Consider the following 20222-nt stretch of genomic DNA (forward strand, 5'->3'; position numbering starts at 1 on the left):
CCATTTTATTCTTTTTAACAGGGGCATATTTGGTATCTACTACAACTTATTAATCAAACCTATATTGATTGAATTTCAGTTACCTTTTTTCTTTTTTTTCCCCTGTGGTTGCCATCATAAGCTACGGTGTAATGAACATCCTTGCACTTGTATTTTTACAGAAACATGCGAATATAATTTTAGAAAAATTTTTGCAGTGGAACCAATGTCTGGGTTAACATTTTCAGTTTATCTGTCTCCATCAATTTCACCAAACCATCCTCCCAAAATGACATACCTGTTCCTATTCCTACCAAAACGATTCAAGAGTTTCTGATTCACACAACTTCACCAACCTCGTATATTATCAAACTTTTAAACCTTTACTTAACTCTCTATGCTCTGATAGGTTTAAAAAAGGTACCACATTATTGTTTTGTTTTAATTATTGGTGAGGTCCGTATCCTTGTATATGATACATGGTTTTGCCAGTTTGTAACTTCTTCTGTGAACTATAGTTTTTTCCCATTCTGGCCTAGAGGAGGATCTCTCATGGCATCCCAAGTCCTCAGAAAATTCATCATGAATTGGAGGCAGGTGCTCTCTTGTGCTTCTTCTGGCCTAAACAAGCCCCAACACCATTTCTACTCTTACAGATGACCTCTAGGACAGCAGCAGAAGAGGCATTTCTGTCCTAAGCTGGTCACCTCTCTGGCATCCCCATCAGAAAAGATGCAGAGAAGTGCCCTACTCTCAGATCCCCCAAACTCAATGTAGGAAGGGGCCCAGCCTCACCCAATCAACTGTCTGGAGCAACACGGGGAAGGAACGGAGGACACAAGCCCAGCTGCTCCCTCCACAACAGACAGGCCTCCCCCCACCATTCCCAGGGTGGATGCTGTCCTGGGGCACAGGCAGAGGTGATGGGAGTCTGATGCAGCCATCTTGCTGTGACCAGTTCGTTGAACAAACAGGACTTGTGACATTAGCCAAATACAGCTTTGTTTTTGTTTCCCCCACCCCTTTAAGTTTTATTTGGTGCAGGTAATCTTCTCCTTCACCAGGACACAATTCTGGCAGGCCTTTGGATTTTGTGTTTCTTCTTTTGTGTAATATGTATTCCACCAGCAACTTGAAGTAGCACATGCTATATTGGTCTCTCTTCATCCGTGCAGTCCTGTGGGTGCCCGGCAGGGGGGGGCAATTTATCTGCCCCTCCTCAAGCTCCTTGGGACCAAGAGCTTGCAGTGGGAAGGCGATGGTCCTCCAGCCCTGCACCGTCCTGCCTCACCACCCTTTCCCTCCCAAGGTGGTAGCTCAGGCCCAGAGGGGACATGAGGGGAAGCAACACTACTTCCTTGGCCTGGTGACTTTGTGCTCTCAGGACCTGACACTTGGTTCTCACAGGCATCCATGAGGGAGAAAACGTGATGTAAGTTTCCTTTTTCTTTGTGGGCTCCTGGGGGTTCCTGCTAGGCCCTCCCTTGATCCAGCAGATACGAGTCTGCTCTGAGTGGGCCCATTCTCTTTCCTCAGCCTCCCACCTCTGCTGGCCAGCACCTTCTCCATGCATGCTATTTGACTCAGGAAGCCACCTCTGGGTTTCAGTGGAGCCCCCAGAAATCGCTTTTTCCCATTTCTAAGGCTGAAATCTTTCCAGCATCCTCCCAGAGAAAATTAATACTTTTCATAAATTAAAGCTTTTCTCTACTTCTAACGTATCTCTAATTTATTGTATTAAAATGCCCCTACGTCTGTTTATTATAAACTTTTTCTCTTAAGCACACAATGTAAAATGTTTATGTTTTTATGAAATGAATAAAAAATAGCTCTATTATTTTATTACCGATCATGTGATATCATTTTAGAATTTTAAGTCTGTCTCCAAATTATATAAACCATTAAAATTCTTTCAACAATGACACCACTGCCATCACAGTTGATCCTTTCTGCCATTTTCCATGTACAGCAACTAGGTCTTTTGATCCATGTCACATAAAATGTGCAGGTGGTTTTATTTTTCTGTTTCCATCCAGATATCTGATAAAGTATGGACAGAGTCCCTGTGAGCATGTCCTCTTTAAATTCCTTGTTGAAAGAATGGGCATGAAAAGGAAACCTGACTCTTTTCTGCTACTAAGAGAGCACTCACAGATGTTGCCCCCATTTGGAGAGGATTTGGGAAATGTATAGGGCATATTCCGTTGTCACAATAACTAAAGCCTGCTAATATTTACTGCCCGGGAGCCAGGAATGGCACCTTCCTACCATGCCCAGGACCATCCTACAGAGAAGTGTCCAATTCAAAATGCCATTTGTGCTTTGTATTGAAACACTGATTCCATGGAGTATACCTGGTTTTAAGTAGCAGATTTAATTGCAAGCAAGAGAACCAACTTTAGCTAGCTTAACTGGAAATGGAACTTGATAGCAAAAGATATTCAGTAGCTCACAGCGTCCTCAGAAGGTCCAGAGAATCAGGCTGGGTGGCCAAACACCAGGAAAAAGGTTCCATTACACTGCCAGCTGCTCCGGGGCAACCCTGTGGCCACTACCCTCTGTCACTGTGTACCCCCACAGTCTTCGGAGGGCATCTTTGCCCCTACTGTTTCTAAGAGCTGGATGTCCCCCCACCATCCTTTCCAGAATGGGTTGATTCCGTGCAGAGTCAAACTCTGGCTTGGTGGAGCCCAGGGTCATCGGCCCAGGTCAGCTCAGGTCTGAACCCCAGTGACAAAGAAGGCCGAGAAGGTGAGTTCCTGGCCTCTACCTCAGCCCCTCTTCCCTGGGAAAACAGGGCTCATAAGGTGTAGGAAGTGCCCCCTAAATAGGAAGGTGTTCAAAAGAGGCTGGGGGGTGGGGTGAGGGGAAGAGGCTGGGAAATCACCGTGACACACTTCCATGAAATTGTTCAAAGCCCTTATCACATGCCCTGCCATAAGGATATTTCTCAAGCATGAACCTGACAAAAATAGCTTCCAAATTTGCCTTCCAGAGTCTTAAAAAGATATACTTAGTTTCTCTCCACTGTTCCATATTCATTCTATTTTCTCTGCCTCAATTACCATATCAGATACTCTCTGGAGTGGTGCATACATATCGCTTCTGTTTCCTTTCTCGGCACTGTAATTCCTGTCCAGCTCCGAGACTTACTCTTTGTCCTCTCACCGCCTACAGCTTTATAGATCCCACACAAGCATTTACCAAAAAAGGACAAAAGAAAAAAGAAAAGATTTTTTAAAATTATGGATAAGTTACCATCTACGAGGTTTAAAGAATAAGCAGAGAAAGGGGCAGTGCGCTTGGATTCAAAGCCATTGTCATGGCAGCTTTTGCCCCCGTGGTTGTTGGCGGGAGGTGTGGGAAGTCATCGGAAGAGCCGGGCCAGGTCACTGCGAGATTACTTAAGATCGAGATCCGCGGAGGCCATAGAGTTGCTTGACCGCAAGCAGGTGGGTCAGAAGATACCGCAGAACAGAACTGGGCGGTGGTGTCAGAGAGTGGCTTTTCAGAAATAATTTGAACCACAAAAGGGAAAGCAACTGAAGTTACTGGAAGGCATGAATTGTATTATTCCTAACTTTATGCTATAACAGAACTTAATGGCCTTCCAATAAGTGACTAATGGTAGAATATAAAGAGGAATAACTACTGCAGTGTACGTTTTAAAATCATCCCAAACGGCTTAAATTTATCAGTGGTGCTTAACAGGTGCATCTAGATAAGTAGTTTTGAGGGGATTGCACGGGTGATGATAATAACACCTTCCTTCAGCTCTCACCTTGCCTTTTTACTCCCAGAACAGGGAACCAGGGGGAAAGTACTGTATCAGATTTTTAAATTTGCTGACTCAAAGTGAATTTCTTTAATATTCATTTTTAGTGTGAATGAAATAATCCAAGCCTTTGTCTTGTTAGCATGTGTGCACCTATCAAACGCATGCAGGGACTTGGAAACTTTTTTTTTTTAAGTGAACTGGGTCAATTTTATTTTTTATATGGATTCTCTTTACCTGAGAAAAATTGGAATTCAGAAACGCATCCGAACTTTGTTCAAAGAAAAAAATATTATAAAAGGGTTTTTGAGCCTGATGAAGACAATAGCTGACAACAGAGTATCCATTCAAGTTCTGTTTGGATGTACTACAGGTTTGTTGTCTTTAACTATATAATGAAATAAATCTTAATTTGTCACATAATGTGGTAGCTGGTTTATGTATCTGTGACTGAGTGCAGGAGTACAAACATATCTTATTGGTCATAGGTCTGAAATGGTATCTAGAATATGAAGTTAAAACTGCTTTGTTTACCTCTTTAGGAGGACATCTGGCTGCTGGAATAACGGGGGGAGACGCATTTGGGATTCTGAGTGAACAGTTTGTATCTTAAGTATGCTCTCTCTATAAATCTAGTATATCTCAATGGCTCTAGTCAGTCTAGACTGAAAAGTAGATTAATAAAATATGATTCTATAAATAGGACCAAGTTCAAAGCTGGTAGAATCTTGTCCTACTGTTGAAAATATTACTTTTTAACATCCCTTAAAATATTCACATAGGATCTACTATTTTTCCAGTGACTGAAACGTGCTGGAATTTTGTCATAAATGTGGGTATGTACCATAGCAGTTTCCCCACCTCAAGATGAGAACTACCACAAATGGAACAGAATGTAAAGCACCTAACTCTTGATTTCAGCTGAGGAGAGCCCTCTACCACCAAGGGATTTCATGGAAATCCTGGTCTCAGGGTTGTGAGTTCAAGCCCTGCACTGGGCTCCATGTTGGGTGTGGAGTCTACATCAATCAATCAAAGATCACTTTTCAGTGGTGGAAGGTCTAGAAGCCACAGTGCATCTCCTCGACCAAATCAAGACCGACTACTACCATTTTAGGACAACATACTCTCGTGATGCGACCCAACAAATGGTTATTCTAGGACTCTGATTAGTGGGGAAGAGGTTGTTTTGAATATTTCAGATCCCAAACTTAGATTTTTACGAATTCTTATTTGGTTTTTAAGAATGGATCTAGCAAGAAAACATGTTTTATTGTGTATTTCTCATTATTTTTATAAACGTGCTTAAATGAAGATTTCATTGTTAAGGATTAGAATCTTTAATCCCTAACTTAAGTACCTGAGTTTCCCTCTGCCCACGCCCACCCCACCCCTGCCAGTTCCTTCCTAAGTTCCATCCTATTGGCTGACAGTCTCTCATAAAACTCATGGAACTTCAGGGCTGCGAGGGAGCTGGCTTGGTCAAGAGAAAGCGACACCCTTTGTTACCGATCTTTAACTCATGAAATGTACTACACTTGGTAGAGAGAGAGAGGAAGTGCTGCATTGTGGAAAGACCATGGCTTTGAAGTAGAAGACCCAAGTTTAAGTTTACCCCTGCCTTTTAATAGCTTTATAAAGAGCCTATGGCCTCTTTATAAAGAGCTTTATGGCCATATCACCATTTATGGCCCCAGTTAACACAGTTTCATAATCTCTCAGACGCTCCTAGCAACTTCCCAGCAGGGTCACCAAAGGGAAGAAATGTCACAATGGGCCCGAATCATCCAGCACACAGGCATGGAACCAATGGAAGCGATGATTCTTAACTCAAGACCTGTGACCACAGATGGCAAAGAAGGACACTGTCTTTCAAATTGTTTAGAAAGATTGGAACAGCTCCTTTAGAATAAAGATCTTTATGGATAGAGACTGAGAAGAGCTATTTATCTTGAAATCCTGTTAACCCTGGACTAGGGGACAGTGAAGATAGCCCTGGGACATTGAGATGGGGTCCCGGGTCGCTCACAGTGGCCTTGAAATTAGACACTCAGTCTCCTTGAGTTCGTATCTTTATTTGAAAAACAAAGCAAGCCCCAAAATATCTTTGCTTCCCATCTTACGGGTTTATTTAAGGAAGCTGTCTTCCAGCAGGAGAGCCCTCTACCACCAAGGGATTTCATGGAAAGCAGCTGCTGTCTTACGTGGGGAAGGATCCACTCCTTCCATCTTTGCTCCTGCTGTCACTTCACTGACACGTAATTAGCAGTTTGTGGGATGCTATTTAGATTTTCTTTGCATTCAACATTCTGTTGTTAATTCTCTGTGAAGCTGACTGACTTGAGGTGATTTAAAAAATCTGCAGTTGAAGGTGTTCCGGCAACTGCTACCTGAGCATGAAGGAGAAGGTCATAAATAAAGATGAAGAAACACTACAACCACCCAAGCGCCTGTTTATGACTTCCTTCTACCAGCACAAAGCCAAAAACTTCCAAGAAGGAGGAAAAAAGTGAGGAGAGGCAACAAGGGAAAACCATACATTTATTAAGAGGCATGAAAATGCATAAACTCATTTATAAATAAATGTCGAATTTACCCAGTGAAAAAATAGCTAAAATCCATGAGTGAACTGGATTTTACATTTGAAATGATTACATATTTGATCTCCAATTTCCCCTCCATTGTGATGTCTTAGTAGCAGCAATTTTGCAATGGCTATAGAAAAAGCTGTTGCCAAGATTTTCATATGGGGGGAAATTTTTCAAGAATTGTCTTTAAAAATGAACCAGTGCAAACAAATTCAGATTATAAGGGATACAGTAAGTCCTAGGGCTTATCTTCAGAAGAGTAGAAAATAAAAATCCCAAACATTTATTCATTAAGAAATGAAAAAGCAAACTACATTTTGATCATTGAAAAATAATACATATGGATATTATAAAACATTCTTAACCAGTTATAATAATTACACTTAGAAATGTTCATTCAAGTACTAATGTATTCAATAAACATTCTAATTCCCATTAAAAGTAACACTAGGTATAGACTTGTGTGGACAATTACTACTTCTGATTTAATAATGACAAAAATCACATCAACAGAAGGCAAGTGACCCTTAAAATACAGTGGTTTTTTTGTATGTAAATGATTTTTCACAGTCTGTATGTGTTATCTGTGAGAACCCAAGGAACATCTCACGACAGCTAATTAAGTCCTTTCTATAAAATAACTCGATATTACAGGAACAAACATGCTAAAACACAAGTTTAGCTTTAAAAATAACCAAGTTTAATCCGTTTTCTTTGGCAAGAAATTGTTAATTCCTTACCAAATGTTGGTTTCCTTTTGTGTAGACACTATCAGGACACTTCTTTGGTATTTACCAAAGAGCTATGAAATAATCTCACGACATTTCATGGACTAGGGTACCATGATAGCAATGCAGAGCTTATGTCAAATTTGCAATGAAATCAACCTGGTTTCCTTGATTACTGTTGTTAACAGATATTCCTTCAAAAAGCTCCCTCCTAATCCTGGCCTGAGTCTCAGGCTTTAACAAAAGTTCCTTTATCTGTTTCACTTTGGCCTTCAGACTCATCCTTTCTCGGTGCAAAGCTTCATTAATTAAGTCCCGGAGTCCAATAGGTTTCTTGCCTAGGGAAAAAAAAAATTATATAATACATTTTACAAACAAATGCCAGTGAAAAATATGAAATATGGCACACTGACTTATCAAAAGAAGGTTAAAAGAAACCTTTAAGATGTTGCCCACGTTTCATAGAAAAGGCTGCATTTTGCCAAAAATATATCATTTGCGTGAAACCAATTTACTGTAAATAAAAATCACTGCATAGCCATAGCAGACGGATGACAGACATGAGACATTATGGACCAACAGCATGGACAACGAATTCAACAGGGATTATTTTACACTTAGCACTTGTTAGCTGTGTGTGTGTTTTGGCCTCAGATAAAGTGGTCAAGTGCCCTGTTAAGCAATATAAATGGCAGTATTCCAGCGACGGCCAGGCCCCTTCCATGGCCTCTAATTTGAGTCCACGGGGCATAACCCCAAGTCCCCTCTCCCTCGGCCATGGTGGAAGGCAAGTGAAACCCAGGCCATTCTTCTGGAAGTTAATTTCCTCTGCTAGTCCCAGCACTTCTCTTCTGTTGTGTTTCAGAAATGCAAACATACTGATCATGAAAGTCGTAGGCAATCTCCACGGATTGGACAAGAGACACCGAAACAGCACAATGCAAATTAATCCGTTGACTCAGCAGAGGGGAGCGGGATGCTTCTCACGGAGCCGCGGGGCCTGCCTGCATTGGGCTCTCATTTCCTGTTGTTGTCACTCTCAGTGCCATTCCTACCAGCCTCTTGAGTTTTCACAGAGCTCCCATCCCCTGGCTTGCTTTTGTTCTGTGTTTCTTCCAGATACTGCTGGACAGCCTTGAGCACCGCGTTCTCCACCAGCCTCTTACTGAGCCTTACCAGTTCAGCATCATCGGGCTCACCTCCATTCTTATCACCTACATTCCACAATAGAGAAGAGAGGTCACTGAGGTCATAGTGCCACAGACACTCGGCATGCAGGGGCCGCTACTTCGCTTAAAGAGCACAAGCATCCTTTCAATCTGTCCTTTGGATCTATAAATCCAAGAACACTGGTGTGGCTTTTCATTTGGTATTTGCAGAAACAGGAAATGGCCCATTCCCGAAGATTTCAGATCGAAAAGTAGTTTGTTAACCCCAATCTAAAAATATACCACCTTGCCATGCTGGAAGTTTCCCGTTTCTAGAATTTTTGTTCTTCTCTCATCCAAGGTTATTTGCTACTATAAAAGTCCATGTGCCCACCACCTGAAGCCTCAGGCATGTGAATTCACCAACTAGATCTGCGTCTACTTTCCCTTCGTCACCACCAAATGTCAGGCGATTAAGATTTCCCAATCAACTAACTACTTAAATCACTAGTTTTTTAAACGTCTGGCCCATAGGTTGGTTGTTAATAAACTCTCATCACTCCCAGGAAGACAAAGGCTGTTACTACTGCTAGGAACTATTTCAGATAAGCTTGTAAAAACTAATACTCCTTTTATTCTCAGTGCTATCACTGCAATTTAAGAAATAAGAAACTTGTCCAGAGTTAGGATGACAATAGTAAATTATTAGATGTTAATATTTTATGGCCACAGGCCACTTGGGTGGCTCAGTTGGTTAAGCGTCTGTCTTCTGCTCAGGTCATGATCGCAAGGTCGTGGGATCAAGTCCCACATTGGGCTCCCTGTTCGGCGGGGAGCCCGCTTCTATCCTCCCTTGCTCTTGTTCTCTCTCTCTCTTTCTCCCTCTCAAATAAATAAATAAATGAAATCTTAAAAAATTTCTTTATGGCAATTTTATTTTACTGCTAGTTATGATGAAGGTTTAATTATTCCATCTTTCATTATACTGTAAATTGGCTGGTTTTCATCTATTTCTCCTGTGCTAGACATTTCCCACTCCCTCTCTTCCTTGTCTCCGTTAACTGGGAAAAAAACACAAGGAGCTCATCTCTCATGCCATTCAGTCCCTCATTTCCTTCTACCAAGTTGCTAACCCCAGAAAATAGATGACTGGAAGCAAAGACACTTGAGCACCTAAAAAATGATAAACAAATACTAACAGATCTCACGTGAGTGACAGACAGCGATATAGCAACAGTATGGGACTTCAATATTCTACTTTCAGCAATGAATAGATCATTCAGACAAAAAACCAACTGGGCTTGAACTGTACTTGAAACTAAATGGACCTAAAATATAATATACATAATACACAGAACATCCATAACATACCGTAACAGTATGGTATTAGAATAAAAACAGAAACAAAGACCAGTGGAGCACAATCTAGAGCCCAGAAATAAGCTCATGCAAATATCGTCAACTAATATTTGACAATGGAGCCCCCCCCACCAAAAAAAAAACAATGGCCAAAGGATACGCTCTTCAATAAATGGTGCTTGAAAGACTGGACATCCACATGCAAAATAATGAAACGGGACTCCTGTCTCATGCACACTCACAAACATTAACTGGAAATGGAATAAGGACTTAAAATAAGACCTAAACCCAGAAAACTTTGAGAAGAAAACAAAGGAAAAAAAAAACTACTTGATATTGGTGTTGGGTGATTTTTTTGGATGACACCAAAAAACAAGCAATGAAAGTAAAAATCAGCAAGTGGGACTATCTCAAATTTAAAAATCTCCTCCACAGCAAAAGAAATAATCAACAAAATGAAAAGCAATCTACAGAATGGGAGGAAATATTTGCAAATCATGTATCTGATAAGGGGTTAATATTCAAAGTACACAAGGAACTTATTTAACTCAATAACAAAAACACAGACAATCCAACTTAAAAATTGGCAGAGGACGTGAATAGACATTTTTCCAAGTAAGACATACAAATGGTTCACACGTACATGAAAAGTGCTCAGTATCTAATCATCTAATCATCTCAGTATCTAATCATCAGGGAAATGCAAATCAAAACCACAGTGAGCTATCACCCCTCACCTATTAAATATTTAGTATCAAAAAAATTTAGGACCAAATACTGTCAAGGATGTGGAAAACAGGGACTGTTGATGGAAATATAAATTGGTGTAGCTATTACTGAAAACAGTACAGCATTTCCTCAAAAAATTAAAAATAGAATTACCATATGATCCAGTGATCCCACTTCTAGGTATATATCTGAAGAAGATGAAATGACAATCTCAACAAGCTCTCTGAGCTCCCCTGTTAATCACAATATATCTCACAAGACCTAAGACAAGAAAACAACCTAAGCATACAACGATGAATAGATAAAGAAAATGAAATGAGGTATTTATGTAAAATGAAGGACATAAAAAAAAAAAAGCCATAAAAAGAAGGACATCCCGCCATCTGTGACAACATGGATGGAACTTGAGGGCATTATGCTAAGTGAAAGGAGAAAGACAAATACTGTGTGATCTCATTTATATGTGGAATCTAAAAACACTGAACTAAAGTAACAGAAAGTAGAATGGTGGTTGCAAGAGACTGAGCAGGGCTGAAAAATGAGGAATGTTGGTCAAAGGGAGATTTCAGTTATAAGATCAATAAGTTCTGGGGATCTAATGGAGAGCATGGCATTATAGTTAACAACACCGTATCATACACATGAATGCTGCAAGAAGGTAGAGCTTTAACGTTCTCACTATACCAATAACAAAATAGAATTATGTGAGGTAAAGGATGTGTTCACTAATGTCTTTGTGGCAAACATTTTGCATATATAAGTGTGTCAAATCATCATTAAATTTACACAATGTTATATGACAATTATATCTCAAGAAACCTGGGGAAGAAAACGAAGCAATGAGATTGCTCACACATAAGGGTCGGCTCAGTTTTAGAATATCACCCAAGGACTCTGGGAGGCAAATGTCCAGTGTTGCACTTGCATCCTTAGGTCCGGGACAGGTGGTTACTAAGGGTATAAGCTGGAGGATGGATAATTATTTTCTATTCTTACATGACAAGGATTGAACTACAGAAGCACATATGCTCAGGGTGAGAACTGGTCTCCAACCCTCCTTCTGAGCCCCAGCATTTCTATTTAACACATGTCCAGGACCAACTCTGTTTATAACTATCATTCCTAGCAACACCCAGGAAGATGGGAGAGAGTCTAAAGATTCATCTAGACCTGCTACGAAGGGGAGCCCTTAACAACTGCTTTCCCCTCAAAAGCAGCAATATGGCATTCCAGATCCATCATTAAAAGTTCTAGAAAGAACATCTGTCGTGCAAAATATGCTTAGAATTGAGTAAGCTTCAACTCCATAATATCTACATAGAAGTTACTGAACATAAATATGTCAGGATATTATCAAAAGGAAGATAAAGAAATTCATTACTGATACCACATTTGGGGGGTAATTTAAGGTCATTTTTATTAGTAAGAATGAATGAATATATTGTGTAATACTGAAAGGATTTTACCTTAATCTTACAAGATAGTGTTTATACTGTATTGCTGATACCTCCAAATGTGTTTCCTATCTGGAACTATTTGTATAATGGCTCTTCAAACTTAAGAGGGTGCGGTGCCTGGGTGGCTCAGTGGGATAAGCATCCAACTCTTGATTTAGGCTCAGATCATGATCTCAGGATGGTGACATTGAGCCTTGCATCGGAGTCCACGCTCAGCAGTGAGTCAGCTTGAGATTCTCTCTCTCACTCTTAGCCCCACACCTGCCATTTTAGCTCATGCGCTCCTTCTCTCTCTCTCTATCTCTCTCTCTCTCTCTCTCTCTCTCACACACACACACACACACAAAACCCAAAAAACAAAAAATATAAAAACACTTAAAAAGGGAAAATCAAGCTTCAAATGAAGGAAATTCTAAGTACCCTCCAAAACACCAGAAATGACTGCAACCATCATCCTACTGATGCTGTGTGCCTAGACCAAAGAACCTGTTCCTCCAGGCTGTCCCCTACCCTCCACGGCTTTAATGTCAGTCATGATATCATTGATCCTCAGTAAGACAGCTGGGCTGTTTTGGAGTTTAATCATAACTCATTCTCTAAGATGCCTCAGGTCAAAAAAAATGTGTGTTTCTGAGATTTTTTCTGGGTCTGCTATGAAGTGTTTCCACTACTTCAGAGATTAAAAACACAAAAACCTTCCCACAAAAAGCTAATTTTCCCTTCTGAGTTTCCTATTTCTGATTATGCATTTATCATTATCCAAGCCAACCAAGCTCTAACGTCACCATCTCTAACAGCTTCATTTCCCTCATCAACCCATTTAATCGCCAAGCCCCAGCAATGTGCTTTTCACAATTTCTCCTCTCTTTAAATGCGTCTGGTACAATACCTCTAGATTACTATTTCTAAAATGTCCCTTTTAGTCTCCAATGTCTCTATGGGAAAATTTAAACTGGTCTTCCTAAGCTTTCTAGAACTGACCTTTGGTGATCCCCACATGGCTGTGCTTCTGCTGTGAGCTTCCGCCGTCTCCTGAGGAGCCTCAACATCGCCCTCTATTTCTAGATGGCCCTCCCTTTCTCTAATGAAAATCCCACTGCTCCATGAAGCCTTCCCTGACTAACACAGCCAGAAGTGGCTCCAGGAACTCGGGCTGCAGGGAGAGTACATGGTCATTTGGTCATTCATTCACATAAGCACTAAGGACCTACAAGATACCTGGCTATTCTAGTCCATGGGGACACAGCAGAGAACAGCACAAAGTCCTATTGGTTTTCCTTTCTTATTTTCTTCACAAAGTATGAGCCTTGTTTATTAACGTATTTACTCAACAACTACTGATTGAGTGTCTGCTCTGCTAAAGATCCGGTCCTGAGTAAAGAAACCATGTCCTAGGCTTCTCGGAAACCCCTCAATCATGAAGGCTCAACAAGTATTTTTCAGTTCAATGAACTATGGATTAAAGTCCTTAAAGGACTGTAAGTATTCCTATCTTGCTATAAGGATAGCACACCTTGGCCAGAAATTTACATTCAGTATTCATTTAAAGCAAAAGCAGAGAATTCCAGAGTAACCCAAATAGTCATGTGAAAATCTCTAACCACCTGGCTTGGTAAACCAAGTCAATATGACAAAATATCCAGCCTATTGGACAAATATTAACCATCTACAATAACTAACCAATCAACCAAAAAAGCAAAGAAATTTATAAATGAATTCTCCAGATCTATCCTGAATTCCACCTTAGGATTTCCACAAAGCACCCTTAGGGCTCTTTACGTCACCTCAAGGAAGATCCTACCAGAAGGTTCATCACAGAGCCTTGAAAGTGTGCAGCAATTAAAAAAACATGTATCTCCATTCCAGTAAGATCTTATTTGTAGTCCCACTTTCAACAGACTTAGTTCAACTTAATTAACAGGAGGCATCTTAAGATTAAAGTTATACTGATTTTTCTTCTGCTTACTACTTGAATAAATATATGTCTCCATACTGACCGCTAAGATAAATAGCTACTTTCCTATAACCTGAAGGATAGTTTAAAACAGCATTTCAACATGCCATTGCAAGGTACACAAACTATCTTTTGAAATTTCAACAAAGGTACACACAAAAAATATTCTCAACCTATGAAGCAAATTATTGATAAAATTTTCTTTCTTGGTCAGGTTGGGCTATTTAATATCATACCTACTTAAAGTGACAGATTAACCTTTGTCTTTGACACTGTTATTTTAGAAGTCTCCTCCAGAATAATTTTCAATCAATTTCTTGGGAGAATACTAAAAATATAAAAGAAAGGCAATGGGAAGCTCTGTTAAACCCACCAAACACTATTTTTCCCTAAAAGAAGACCTAAACTGTCAACAAATTTCAAGTAAGCAATTTCACACTTTAAGAATTCGAACATCATTAACCCACTGTATGTACCCATGATTCTGTTTTTGTTTATAACACCTGAGATCTCTGATACCAATACAATGTAGAGAGAAAATTTATTTTCGTGGTTAAAAAAAAAGAAGTTAACTCCTTTGTAACAAAAATATGTTCTACCTATTAGAATCATTTAAGATCAACATGAATATGGTGCAGCTGTCCTTCTGTGTGAGTTAACTTCTTCATTGTGTCACATAGTGGGCTTCAGGAACCATCACCATTCCCCACCCACCATAAATATCTATTTGTTTTGACAACAATGAATCGTGCTAGGACTGCCTGGGTGGTTCAGTCTGTTCAGCATCTGACTCTTGGTTATAGCTCAGGTCATGAGCTCAGGGTCATTTGACCGAGCCCTACGACTGGCTCTGTGCGGAGTCTGCTTGCCATTCTCTCCCCCTTTCTCACCTCTGCTCCTCCACCCACTCACACTCTCTCCTTTCTCTCTCAAATAAAGATCTGAGTTGGGGGAAATTGGAGCGGGGGATGAACCATGTGATACTGTGGACTCAGAAACAAACGGAGGGTTTTGGAGGGGAGGGGTGTGGGGGTTTGGGTGAGCCTGATGGTGGGTATTATGAAGGGCACGTATTGCATGGAGCACTGGGTGTGGCGCATAAACAATGAATTTTGGAACATTGAAAAGAAATAAAATAAAATAGAATAGAATAAATCATGCTAAGATGTTCTAAAAGAGAACAAAAGAAATCTTGCTTACAATCCCATGTAAGTCCAAGGGAGAAAGTACAACCACATTCAAAGTACTCAATTGTCCCAATCAAAATCTCAGTGTATTATTTTATGAATATCAACAAACTGATTCTGAAGTTTCTATGGAGAGGAAAAAATAACATAATAGCTAATGTAAGAAGAATAGCTAATGTAATAGCTAATGTAATGAAGAAGAAGAACAAAGTTGGATGACTGACACCTTTCAACTTCAAGACTAGCTATAAAACTCTAAAAAGATAGTCTGGTATGGACAAAAGAATAGATAAATATATCACTGGGACAGTGAAAATATTCTGTATGAGACCATAAGGATAGATACATGGCATTATATACTGGGCTCAGCCCAGAGCATGTACAATACCTAGAATGAACCATAAAGTGAAGGATGCTGTCGTTGGTAATGATGTGTCAGTGTAGCTTCATCAATTGTAACAAAGTATCACTCTGGTGAGAGATATTGATGGTGGGGAAACTATGCATATGTGGGGGTCAGAGAGTGTACAGGAAATCTCTGTATCTTCCTCTCAGGTTTTCTGTGAACCAACCTAAAACTCTTCTAAAAAACCATAATATAATAAAGTCTAAATTAAAGAAAAAGTTCTTGTTAGCTCACATCCCAACTCTTAGGAACTTCACGTGGTATCTGAACAAAGGCTTCCTAGGCACCATCTCATCACTTGCACCATTCCTGCAGCATAATTGTGTCCTCCGTAGCAGTGGATTTTTTCTCTTTTTGACTGAGCTTACCTTTTCTTTTCATCTACCCAGATAAAAAGAAACGCTAATAGAGATCTGTAGGTTATTCTAAAAACTGGGGTGGCACACTCAACTTCTTGTACACCACTTGCAACTTATCTGTGACAAGGGACAGATCAAGAATTGTTCCCAACAGCACATTTAAACTCACACTGTCCTTGGGCACTTATACACCCAAAATATTAGCTGTTAACAACCCAGGAAACAGAGTTCCTGTAAATAAAGCTCCCCTCCTCTTGCCAAATACCAAAATTCCTTCCCACCTCCAACATGCACACACCAGAAAATTTTAGAAACAAAAATACCAAAACTGTATTTTAAATTCTTTCTATAACATAAATTTCAAAAAGGTGGGGGGGGGGAGCCTTTGTAAGTTTTATTCTGGGTTCAGTAGCACAGATGATGCTGTGTGAAAAATGGACAATCCTCACCACCCCACAAGGGATCCTGGAGATCACTACATTGTAGGTCCCTCCATGTGCCCCACTCTAGCAATTTTTAAATTGGAGGGGGCAGATAGCAAGCAGTTAAACTGAATATCACTAATAGATCTGAGGGGAAACAAAGTGGGGATAAGGTCCCAACGGGCAGTCGCCCTAGGGCCTGAGTGGGCCAGGACACAACCTACACAGCCTCGGCCAAAACTGTCATAATGAGAAAGTGTTATGAGGCTCTCAGGCCTTTTGTTAACACAGCTAGTGCTGGCACCTCCAGAGTCTTCACTTCCCTCCATTGTTCCCCAAGTCATAGCCTGAAGCCAAACCCTTGATCCACATATCCCTGTAAGAACCTTACAGGATTCTTGCAAAGACTCCAAATCACATGGCTTAGGATGATTTTTATGATTTGTGCTCCTAAGACCACTCTTCATGCAGTAATATTGGAGAAGTGACAAGACACATTTGCTGGAGGTTTGTAGGTCAAGCAGCCTACCAAAGAAATCTTTCCAGACATCATGTAATAATCATCTCTTGTAGAGATTTCTCTTTTTCATCTTCATCTATCTTAACATCAGTTCTCTGAGTCCTTATTTTGATCTACACTGTTCTCTATACAATTTCTACTGTAATGCTATCATTTCTTATTGGAAGCGTTGGTGATGAGCTAGAATTAAGGGTAGTGATGTGATAGAACTCCTAATATGTGTGTAAGGAGAGAAAAATATATATGTATGAGTTTGAAATCCAATTTTGCTATTTTCTAACTGCACAGGCTTGTTCACAATCTCTCTAAACCTAAATTTCCCTTCAATAGGCCACTCGTGAGGATAATATAGCTTGCATTGTTGTTGAAAGCATTAAAGATAAGGTATGGAAAGTGCCTAACATTGCACCTAGAACATAGTAGGCTCTCAAAATATGGTAGGTATTTTATTAGTACATGTTATACATGTATTATGATTAGATCTGAGTTCAATTTAAGAAGGATGAGCTCAGGACACCTGGGTGGCTCAGTTGGTTAAGCAGCTGCCTTCGGCTCAGGTCATGATCCCAGCGTCCTGGGATCGAGTCCCACATCGGGCTCCTTGCTCAGCAGGGAGCCTGCTTCTCCCTCTGACTCTGCCTTCCACTCTGTCTGCCTGTGCTCGCTCTCGCTTGCTCTCTCTCTGACAAATAAATAAATAAAATCTTTAAAAAAAAAAAAAAAGGATGAGCTCAATACTTACTATAAGCCAATCATTAATTCACTCAAACATTTTATTTAGTGCCTACTATGTGTCATCATTAAGTATTTAAAAATAAATAAAATCAGAGTGCCTGAGTGGCTCAGCTGATTAAGCATCCAACTCTTGATTTCAGTTCAGGTCATGATCTCAGCGTCGTGAGATCAAGCCCCTCATCAGATTCCACACTGAGCATGGAGCCTCTCTCAACATTCCCTCTCTCCCTCTTCCTCTATCCCTCTGTCTCTCGCTTGCTCTCTCGCAAATAAATAAATAAATAAAATCTAGTCTCTGACCACAAAGAAGTTAGTCTAGGAAGACGACCAATAAACAATGATTGTAAAACAACAGGTTAAGGGCTATGATAGAGTATGTTCAAGGTCCCAAGGAATTGGGAAGGGATAACAAGGTTAATTTTCACAGAGGAGGTATTTCAGCTCAATGAATAAGAGTTTCAGGCATGGGGGTAGAGGCAGGAGGAAGGTTTTCCTAGACATAACAAAGGCATGAGTATGTGCTAATAAGAATGAAAATACATGATGCAGGTGAGGAACTAGAGGTACTTCCATGGCATAAAGAGTTCAGAGTGTCACGGAGAGGATGGGGGGAGGTGTAGGAGGAAAGAAGTCTGGAGAGCAAGTACAGATGAAAGGACTTACACACCATGCTATGGAGTCTAAGTTCATTCTATAGGCAAGAGACACTTATTGCAGAATTTTAAGGATAACATATTTTAGGAAATTCACTGTAATAGCGATGTGGAATATGGAAGAAGTATTTGAAAGGGGTAAAAATAGAGACAAGTTTTCACAGTAGACAAAAAGAGAAACAATGAGAACATGAACTATGGTAGAGACACAGTTAAGAAACAGGAAGGAATATTGGGTCAGAGAGCCAATTTAATTAGGAAAGGATTTTAAGGAAAGAAGAAGTGGGGTATTTTATATATATATATATATATGAAGAAATATGGTCAAAAATGTTTGAAATTCAATAAAAACTTAAACTCTAAGCTCAAAAAGCTCAAAAATATCAAATTTAAGATATGTGAAGAAAATCATACCAAGGAACATCATGATCAAGCTGCTAAAACCAATATTAAGAGAAAATCATAAAAGCAGCCAAAAGAAAAATGATGTATTAACGCAGAGGAACAAAGAGAAGGATGATAGTAGACTTACTCACAAGAAACAATGCAAGCCAAAAGACACGAGTACAACCTGTTTAAAGTACTAAAAGATAAAGAAAAGGCAACAAAGAACTCTTAATCCAACCGATTATCTTTCAAAAATGAGAGAAAAAGAAAGATTTTTTCAGACATACAGGTGCTGAGTTAATCATCAGCCAACCAGCATTAGAAGAGATATTAAAGGAAAACTTGAAGCAGGAAAAAAAAAAAATGATACCAGATGGAAATTTGGATCTACTCAAAGACAAGAAAGAACTAAAAACTGTATATATGGTACATATGTAGGTAAAAATTAAAGATTTTTTCCTCATTTTTTTAAAAGATTTTATTTATTTATTTGACAGACAGAGATCACAAGTAGGCAGAGAGGCAGGCAGAGAGAGAGGAGGAAGCAGGCTCCCCGCTGAGCAGAGAGCCCGACACTCTCTGGGGCTCTATCCCAGGACCCTGGGATCATGACCTGAACCAAAGGCAGAGACTTTAACCCACTGAGCCATCCAGGCGCCCCTTTTTCCTCATTCTTAATCTCTTTAAAAGACAAATGTTTTGGGGTACCTGGGTGGCTCACACTTGGGTGAGTGTCCAACTTTTTAAAAATTTTTTAAAAATATTTTATTTATTTATTTGTCAGAGAGAGAGAAAGCACAAGCAAGAGGAGTGGCAAGCAGAGGGAGACCCAGGTTCCCTGCTGAGCAAGAAGCCTGATGTGGGACTTGATCCCAGGACTGTGGGATCATGACCTGAGGCAGAGGCAGACACTTAACCAACTGAGACACCCAGGTGTCCGGGGTCTGACTCTTGATTTCTGCTCAGGTGATGGTTTGGGGGTTGTGGGTTTGGGCTCTATGTTGAGCTCTGCGCTGGGTGTGGAGCCTGCTTGAGATTCTTTCTCTCTCTCTCTCTCTCTTTTCTCATGTCTATCCCAGCCTTGCTCTCTCTCTCTCTCTCAAAAACAAAAACAAACAAACAAACAAAATGTTTAAAATGGAGTTTATAAAATACGTAGATATAAAGTACACAGCAGCAATAGCACCAAGACTGGGCAGGAAAATGGAAGTAAGTGTTGTAAGATTCTTTTGTAAAATGTGAAGTGGCATAGTATCATTTGCAGGCACACCGTCCTAGTTAAGAATGTATATTTTAAAACCTTAGAGCAACCACTAAAGTAAACATAAAAATTAGCACAGCTAATAAACCAATAATAAACACAGGTGGAATACTAAATTCTTAATACAAAATAAGGCCATAAAAGAGAAGGAAAAGGAACAATAAGGAGATAGGAAAAGCACAAACAAGGTGGGGTGTTTAAATTCACCCATATAGCTAATCACATAAAACACAGAATGGTCTAAACATTCCAGTAAAATGTTAAAGCTTGTTAATTTGGATAAAAATTAAGAATCAGCTATGATGTCTACCAAAAATCTACTTCAAATATAAAAATACAGAAAGGTTAAAAGAAAAGGATGGGAAATTATATATCATGCTAATGCTACACGAAAGGAAGCTAGAGAATTAATCAAACAGAGCAGATTTCAGAAAAAAAGAGTATTACCTGAGATATAGAGGGACATTTTATAATCTTAAGGAAATCAATTCATCGAGAGATTATAAAAATCCTAAATGTGCATGCAACTAATAGCAGGAGCTTCAAAGTACTTGAAGTAAAACCAGATAGAACTG

The 20222-nt window shown here is 39.8% G+C and overlaps 1 protein-coding gene across 4 annotated transcripts in view; it reads right to left on the reverse strand.

Annotated features, from left to right (window-relative positions):
* Positions 1–6278: 6278 nt before the first annotated feature.
* AKAP7 (A-kinase anchoring protein 7) overlaps positions 6279–20222 on the reverse strand; it is a 170837-nt gene continuing 156893 nt past the window's right edge. For 3 of the 4 annotated variants that reach the window (XM_045066357.1, XM_004740204.3, XM_045066356.1), the window contains one exon: positions 7566–8284. In XM_045066357.1, the coding sequence (XP_044922292.1) occupies positions 8088–8284 (197 nt within the window). In that variant the 3' untranslated portion in view covers positions 7566–8087. Of the gene's footprint in view, positions 7409–7565; positions 8285–20222 lie in introns of those variants that run through there. The other variant, XM_045066355.1, reaches the window with a different exon arrangement.

The sequence above is a fragment of the Mustela putorius genome, unplaced genomic scaffold (genome assembly GCF_011764305.1).
Source record: "Mustela putorius furo isolate JIRA1106 unplaced genomic scaffold, ASM1176430v1.1 tig00003863_pilon_pilon_pilon, whole genome shotgun sequence".
Classification (NCBI taxonomy): Eukaryota; Metazoa; Chordata; class Mammalia; order Carnivora; family Mustelidae; genus Mustela; species Mustela putorius.